At 32.7% G+C, this 8,484-nt stretch overlaps 1 protein-coding gene across 1 annotated transcript; it reads left to right on the plus strand.

Moving 5' to 3' along the window:
• Positions 1,405–7,856, plus strand: LOC109349114 (actin-related protein 2/3 complex subunit 4-like). Its single transcript, XM_019589801.1, has 8 exons — positions 1,405–1,528; positions 1,632–1,700; positions 1,796–1,848; positions 1,933–1,960; positions 3,059–3,133; positions 4,415–4,519; positions 5,408–5,497; positions 7,536–7,856. The coding sequence occupies exons 1-8, from the start codon at positions 1,526–1,528 to the stop codon at positions 7,623–7,625; spliced, it is 513 nt and encodes a 170-aa protein (XP_019445346.1). The 5' UTR covers positions 1,405–1,525; the 3' UTR covers positions 7,626–7,856.

Here is an 8,484-nt window from a genome sequence, read left to right on the forward strand (position 1 = left end):
AAATATATTTGTCAAAGTTTTCTTCAAATCCAATTTAAGATAAATTTCTTGGAAATATAATTTCACATTTCCAATAATGACCTAAATTAATTAAATGGCTGTACTATCAAATGCTTTAAGAGTACTTTTAATGAATATAAATGAAAGTCCATCTTGACAATTCAAGTCCTAACACTTCTGGAAATGTTAAATGCATTATTTTACAGTATAAGTTTAACTTTCTTAAGCAATGCCATAAAGCCCTCCGTAATCAATTTTCGACATTCTTATAAGCAATATTATGAAGATCCAGGCAAATATTAACATGGAAGAGGTTTCTATAAGATTTAATTGATTGCCCGCGAATTACTTAAACAATCCTAATTGGCTCCTTCACTGTGGAAGAAAAAATAATAACTATTTATATCTAAATGAATGGTTATCTTGATTCATTAGAATCTGGATGGGTAAGGAAATTTCTAGTTGAGTTGAAGTTATATTAATTAATAAAAAAATTGATATATTTTCATACAAGTTCTCATACATCATAAAAATGTAACATGTATTTCAAAGTAGTTATTTGTTCACTAATGATTAATTTATATGTAACATATTATTATCTTTTGGTATAAGATGATTTTGTGGATGATATATATTTATTCAATTAATAATTATTTATAAATATATATTATAAATAAATGTATAATTATATTGGATTAATGTCTCACTGTTTTTTAGATTAAAATATTGGAGTAGCAACTAGCAACTCATTATTTTTATTTAAATTAAGTGAACTATCTGACTAGTTTCTCTAATTATTTCAGGTTACTCTGATGGGACCAAGATATTTTCCAATCCAAAATGATTTACTTCTTCCTCTTCGTAGCAGGACACTTTACAAGCCCAATAAATCCTATCCTAATATTATTGCTTAGAGTCATACCAACATTTGAAACACCATAATGTCAAAAACAATTTATAGTGTAACATCTTTGAAAAGACATGTGACTATGTGTAACATCGTCTAGTATGTTTTATACTTTTAATTTTTTTTTATAATATTATAAATATTCACTTTTTTTTGGTAAGAAATTAATCTTATTTGAGTTTTATTGTTATCCTTAACGCTCTCAAGAATTGAACCTTCAACCTTAAGGATTCGGTGATATCAATGATTCACTGTGTGCGTTTCATTTACTCAGTCTGCACTATGCAAGGCCCGTTGATTACTTTATGTACACATTTATCTTAATTTATTTTCAAAGCAACTTACAATTGTTCTTAAAAAACAATTATTTTTCTTCATATTAAAACCAATACAATTAGTTGGTCTTCTCAAGTGAATGGTTCTATTATTGTTAGCAACATTTCTTATTTTTGGGAGTACAAAGGAGCTTGTATAAATCAATTTTATTTTATTAATTTATCTTACTTTACCCGCTTTTCTGCTTTTCATTATAATCGAAAATCTTTGTTTATACTCTACTTTTGTATCAATTATTCCATTCATTCACTGATTCATTCAGATTCAAACTATAACTCACTCATGGTAACCACTACACACTCTCCTTTTTTTTTTGTTCACAGCGCATTTTTGTAACACAATTCTTGAATGAATTGAATTATTCATAATTGAAATATTATTATTGCAGTCTTCAACCACATTACGTTTATACTTGTCATGCATTCGTAATACACTTGAAGCTGCAATGTGTCTTCAGGTATTTGTTAACAATAACAACATTAATTTCCATAATTATTATTTTTATTATTAATTTGGATTAATTTACCTATGAATTGATTTTATGTTACCTAGAATTTTCCTTGTCAAGAAGTTGAAAGGCATAACAAACCTGAGGTTGAACTCAAGTTAGTGATTTCCCTTTCTTATAATTCAATTCCATTCAATTTTTGAATTCTAATGAACTGAATTTGATGATTATGTGTTTGCAGGAATAGCCCTGAACTCCTCCTCAATTCCGTAAGAAGAAAGATTCATCTTTTTTTTCATTTAATTTTTGTTACACTTGTTTACGTTTATATTCACTTTGTTTTAAATTTTCTGTGCTAATTCTGATGATACAGAATTATCTTGTCTAAGTTGCGAGTTGGGTTTTGGAGGAAAAGGAAGACTTTATAATTGTTGTGTATTTCATGGCTCCCGGGCCATTCCTTTCCCTCCATTACCCTCCAAAAACTGACATGCAAACAAACGCTTTTTAGAAGAGGATGAAGGGAAATAAAATGCTTGAGAGCAATCTCGTAAACATATTTCATGACTTCAAAATCTTTCATTTCCCTTTATTTACTTCCAAAACCCAACTCGTAAACAGACTCTAAGGGAGATCATCATACAAGTATACTTGGTTGGTTTTTATCTTTTTCTGGAAATTCCTTATTCTAATTTCTAAACAAGTTTGTAATATGTTCCCTTGACTATCCACCCACTTGTGCATTTGTGCGTGTTAACGACTTTTTGATAAATTAACGAAGATGTATATGAGTTATGAGGACTCAATCACAAGTTTTCTTAAGTTAAGGTCACAAAATTTGGTAAGTTAGGGAATAGGGACCCAATTAGTATAAGGACCTATTTGAATTTCTTCAAACAAATTCGGGACCAGTGGAGTAAATAAACCTTTTGGAAACCAAATATTTACTAATGGAAAAGGAGGAACATTAAATCTTTTTTTCTTGTTACTGCACTACATATCAAGATTTTCTCTCTCCATGCTCTTCTGTTACTGGCTCTTGTTTTTTGGGTAGGGACCTATTTGAATTTAATATTTATTAATATAAAAGGAGGAGTGTGAAAACATTTTTTGTTGTTGCTGCACTGCATATCAAGATTTCTTGGATCTATGCTCTTCTGTTATTGGCTCTCGTTATTTTGTTCATGCACAGCATAAATGGGAAACTGCTTTAATTTCCGTATGCCTTCATTAGAATTAAGCTTCTTATAGGTGGTGACTGTGTCTTAACAATTTCTTCTACTATTCTATTTTTCTAAATGATGTATACTTCAGTACTATTTTTTCATGATTGATCCAGAGAAAGTTGTGTGCAATTGTTGTTACAGGTTTTGATCTGTCGAAATGAGGCAGAGAAATGCTTAATAGAGACATCTATCAATTCATTACGGATAAGCCTTAAGGTAAATATTTTCTAAATGAACTGTTTTTTATTTGATGTTTAGTTGAAACTAGTAAGTATCCCGTGCAAGTTTATGTTCATGTATCGTGTTTAGTTCACTAAGTTATATGCACCTCTACATAAAACTTCAGATTGCTGTACTTACAGTCTGTAACTCACAAATATTTAAACATGTCATGTTCAACCTAATGCTATCGAATGACTACCCAAACCATGGAATGGACGAGGGTGAGTAGAAATGTAGCAAAATTAAGGGAAAAACTCAGCACACAATGCTTAGATGGATAACTGATCAGGTGACTGAATCAGAATTTAAAATGTAAACTTCAGTTGAGACCACTGGAACTGAGATGCATGGATGCAGGCACTTGGACAATTGTACATCTCAACTGTGTATCTAGCACCAGTTATGATGAGCAAATAGGATAATAATACCATTAACTTTAGGTTTTGGCTTAATTATGTTAGTAATATCAGTATGTGCCCTTTTATGACGAGCAATTCAAATGAACACTATAGGGTTTTGCTAGAACAACCTGTCTTTATTCTATGAAAAAGTTAGACTGAGTCCTTGATTTTTCATTTTCTTATTATTTTCTGAACTGAGTCTCACATCATCCTTACTCTGATAATATTATGAGAAATAGGTGTCATTCTGTACGGCATCATTGCATCAGATAGTTACATGCATTATGTAAGATCCAATTTCCGAAGTCCTTGTAATAGTAGTTGGAGGTGCTGAGGCCTATTAAATTATGGCCTTTAGCTAAATAATTCATATTTGAGAATTTGATTATCAAAATGTTAAATGTTGATCGATTTGTTCTTTTAACTAGAAAAGGGAGCAGTTAGCAGTTCATGACCATAGTGGGGTTGAACTGTGGTCCAATCAGGAGTAGCTCCAAAATTGCAACATCTCTTATAATTTGACATTTTTTTACTTCAATTGAGTGGTGGTAAATTTCAGAATTTAATTTTATTAGCAGATTAGCAAACTAAGGGTGAGCCTCAACACAATTGTAAGGTTGCTACTTAGTGACCAAGATGTTACAGGTTCAAATCCTGGAAACAGTCTTTTCACTTGTAGAGACTGCATATATCTACCCTCTTCAAACCCTACTAGGTGGGAGCCTCGTGCACTGACCACTCTTTTTTAGCAGATTAGCAAACTAGTCTCTGATTGGAAGTATGTTTTTCAGCATCAGATTCACATGATATATACCATTGTTCATTGTAATCTGTCCCTAGATCTTTTTTTCTTATTTTTTTTCATTTCGTGCAGATGAAGCGGACTGATGAACTTGAAAACATACTGACCAAGAAATTTCTAAGATTTTTGTCAATGAGAGCTGAGGCTTTCGAAGTACTGAGGAGAAAGCCTGTGCAGGTTGACATCTATTAGCCAATTAAAACTTAAAACAAGGTTTCTTAACTGTGCAATGGTGTGTGGTTATAATTTTCCTGATATAATAATGTCATGATCATTTATCGTTAATGGCCATTAGTGGGAAGAGGTAGAGACTGCATATTTGAAGATTCATTGAACTTTATTATAATTTTTTTTATTGAGGTTGCTAATAGATATTGTACATTGCATGTTTCCACGGCTCTGCTTGGGTTGATGTCTTGACAATATTTCAAAGAGGGTTTTATAAATAAAAACGGATGCTCCAATGCACGAGGCTTCCACCTACTGGGGTCTAGGGTGAGAAAATGTATTAAGTCTTACCCTCGTAGGTGAAGAGGTTTTTTCTAGAATTTGAATTCATGACCTCCAAGTTACAAGGCAAGCAACCTTATCGTTGCGCCGAGGCTCACCATCGGGGTTTTTGTAAATAATTAAAAAAAATCAAAAGCTAGGCAAAAAGCATGGAACATGCACCTTAGACTTTATTGTTCTTTTCCAAACTAACACTTGGTTGAAAAGGTGAGAGAAAACTCTATTCCCTTGGCAGGTGACTGACATGATGGAGATTTTGCAAATAATCCTAGCATTTAATTCCATTTCTCCCTCTACTCTACTAACCGATTATATACAGAATATGTATGGTGTTTGTTGTGACTTTTCTTATTTTCAAAATTTTATCATGCTGGATTATTAACTTTTTGCCTTCCAAACAATGTCTTGATCCTCATGTGGGTTGATTATTACTGAGCCCAGAAATGCAGATGCAGTTTGTTCTGTACAAGCTGTTAATGGATCTTTATACTTCCATTTTTCTTTGTAATTTCTTAATGTTCATTAGTGTCATCTTTTTGTTGCTTCTCTTGGCAGGGATATGACATTAGCTTCCTTATAACAAATTACCACTGTGAGCAGATGGAGAAGCATAAACTCATAAATTTTATATTGCAATTTATGGAGGCAAGATTTCTGTTGATCCTTCTTCGTTTTGCATTACAATTTGCCTCTTATATTGATATCTAAATAAGTAGTATTGTATAAAGTGCAGTGACTATTGAGAACTTGAAATTTCATTTCCCCGGATGCTATAAATGATTAGATTAGGTAATTATTAGAACTTCCACAACTTAGAAAACATTGGCAGAAGGTTATCAAGAACATGGTTCTCTCAGGCTATTGGGTTTGACATATAGCATAACATGCAAGAAAACAATTACAGCCAGATTTTGGTACTATTTTTATTAGGTGTTAGACCATATGTTTCGATTTTCAAGTTGGTGAGGGAATTATTGCCTTGCTTACAGATTTTTACCACCTAGGTAAAAGGACTTATGATTGGTATTTGATAGGGTAAATTGCAAGTACACGATTATGTCGTCAAGTAATAAAATATCGATCCCATGAGGACTGGAAAACTCCTTTAATTATAACAATTAATTTATACTTAACTCAAATAAAGAATAAAATTGAATTTAGAACAATTACTAAGAATAATCATGAAAATAATCAAAAGGGATTGAAATCTAATTTAGGAAGAGTTCCCAGGACAAGGGTTACCGCCTTTACACTCGCAAATCATTGTTTTGCTCTTTTTCATGAACTTTAAGTTGTGAGGGTGAATTGCTCTTTGATATGTGTCATCCTCTCTCGAGCTCCGATATGTGTACTCAATTGAAGTCACACCTACTCTCGTGGTACGATTATCAATCAAATCCTTTACTTGGATCTCTTCGTAGCAACCCAAGGTGAATTTCAGAAACCCCCGAGAATCCTAATATACTCTCGTGAATTAGGATTCTAGTTTGAATAACTGAATGGTCGGATAGTTGGGTTCACCTCTCGCTCCTTCCCCAATGTATCTAAGAGGTGTAATTTGTTGGCTAGACAACTCACACAAATAAAACTCAGTTTAATGATTCAAATTGCAACACTCAATGAAATAGAAGTAAGAACAAATATTTATTGAATGTAAAAGGGCATAGCCCCAATCCTAGAAACAAAGGGAATTACTCACTCATGATGTAGAAGAGAATCCCAAATTTTAAATTAGAGAATTGTAATGTAAAAAAGTGAACCCTTATTTATCCTAATTACAAAATATTGGGCTAAGCCCAACAAAACAAATCTAAAAAATAGGAATATAATATAACATCTATGACTTCTTTTGGTCTTTCAATTGTTCTTCGCATAGCCTCAACAATGAATTCAATCTTCTTACATCCAATTTCTACTCTTTTTTGCTTTAATTCATCCAAACTGCACAATATAGCTAAAAACATTCCCTCAACTCTAACAAAGAGAAATAAAAGCTAAAAATAATCTTAAAGTCCTAATTATGTCCTAAAATGCAAGTTTAATGCAATGCAAATATAGTATAATTTCACACTTATCAGTATTATCCACCGACTATGGTGACTATGGTCTATGGAGGCATGCCTGCAATGAATGTAGCTATTGGCAATCTCAGTTTGCTATTCACAGTTTCATACTCTTCATTAAGCACTCATAATATTATGAAAAAATGAATTAAAATTATGATTACTTAACAAGGAGGGTAAATAGGCAATTAAAGGTAAACAGGCTATTAGAACCTATTAGAACCAACAAGTTGTTGGTCCAATAATGGTCAAGTTGGATCTCAAGGCGTTCCTTGCCAATGTGCACGAGTTCGAATCCTTAGAGATGCAGTTGCTGGGAGTGGTAATCACAAGCCTCAAGGTGATTAGTCCTCTACCTTGGTAATAGGGTGGAGAGATATCTTGGTTAAACTCGGAAAAAGAAATAAAAGTATGCAATTAGAATTGTCAATCCATCATGATCTACCTGCTGTATACTTATTTTAAATTGTGAAAGAGTCCAGACTTTTAAACTGACTACTTGTATTGTTCTGTTGTACTTCCTTTACAAGGGAAATTGCCAATATAAACTTTCTCCACTATTGTAATATTGTCAGATTTGTTGGTAGTTTAGTATTATACTAATGGCTTTCAAATTACAGGGTATTGATAGAGAAATAAGCGAGCTCAAAGTGTCGGTTAACACAAGGGGGAATCTCGTCGCTAAAAAGTTTCTGAAGCAGTTTATTTGATATATGCTTTAGATTAGAATTACCAACTCAGTGTAAATTGTACTCTTGCAGGTCTAGTCCAACCTCAACTTATAAATTCTTGGCCCTTAAAACCAACTATTTATGTTCTTATATTAAACACCAGTGAAGAACAAATTTTGTAGTGTGTAGTACAATATATGAAGAAAAACCTGAAAACATGCATGTCACTTGGAGAAAATAAAGCAAGATATTACATAGTAACATTATATATAGTTGCTGCATACTTTGTGAAGTACCAATAAAGCAGAGCAATTAATTATTTTGGGTAATGCTTGATTAGGGAAAAAGTACATCTTTAGAGGAATCCGCTGGGGCGCTGCCCCTCATGACCTTTCCCAGAATCCACTGTCTTTTACACTATAATTGGGAGAGTAATGAGCACAAACTCAGCACATCACCTTATCAGAATCCGGGGACAGTGAAACCACCTTCCTGGAGGCAATATATGTTCGTAGTGTCTTAGACACTGTAAGTGAAACCAACTTGATGGTTGCACGTTTAGGTAGTTGCCTATACAACCATACTCTACTAACTAGGAATGTGTCCATTTGAGTCTTAACTTAATTCAGAATGATTGCCATTTGGAAGTAAGATAGAAAGTTAGATATTTATGTTTCTCTTTGAGCATGATTTGAAGTTAGGCACAGAAGAATTGTGATGAGATTTAAGATGCCCATAACTCATTTTTTGCCAAATGAGTTTTCTGTTTTAAAGTTGGGTATATGCATTATTTTGTTGCATCATGTTCTTTTCTTTGTTGCCAAATTTACAAGTATAGTGGTAATAACTTGCTCACTTTGCAAAAGACCGAGAACAATTGTTCTGCATTGAGTTAATG

The sequence above is a fragment of the Lupinus angustifolius genome, chromosome LG01 (assembly GCF_001865875.1).
Source record: "Lupinus angustifolius cultivar Tanjil chromosome LG01, LupAngTanjil_v1.0, whole genome shotgun sequence".
NCBI lineage: Eukaryota > Viridiplantae > Streptophyta > Magnoliopsida > Fabales > Fabaceae > Lupinus > Lupinus angustifolius.

Bases quoted from the DNA above. Each gene is read 5' to 3' on its own strand.
- LOC109349114 (XM_019589801.1), top strand. The intron at 3,134-4,414 runs GTAAATATTTTC...CATTTCGTGCAG, and splicing joins CATTACGGATAAGCCTTAAG to ATGAAGCGGACTGATGAACT. The intron at 4,520-5,407 runs GTTGACATCTAT...TTCTCTTGGCAG, and splicing joins TGAGGAGAAAGCCTGTGCAG to GGATATGACATTAGCTTCCT.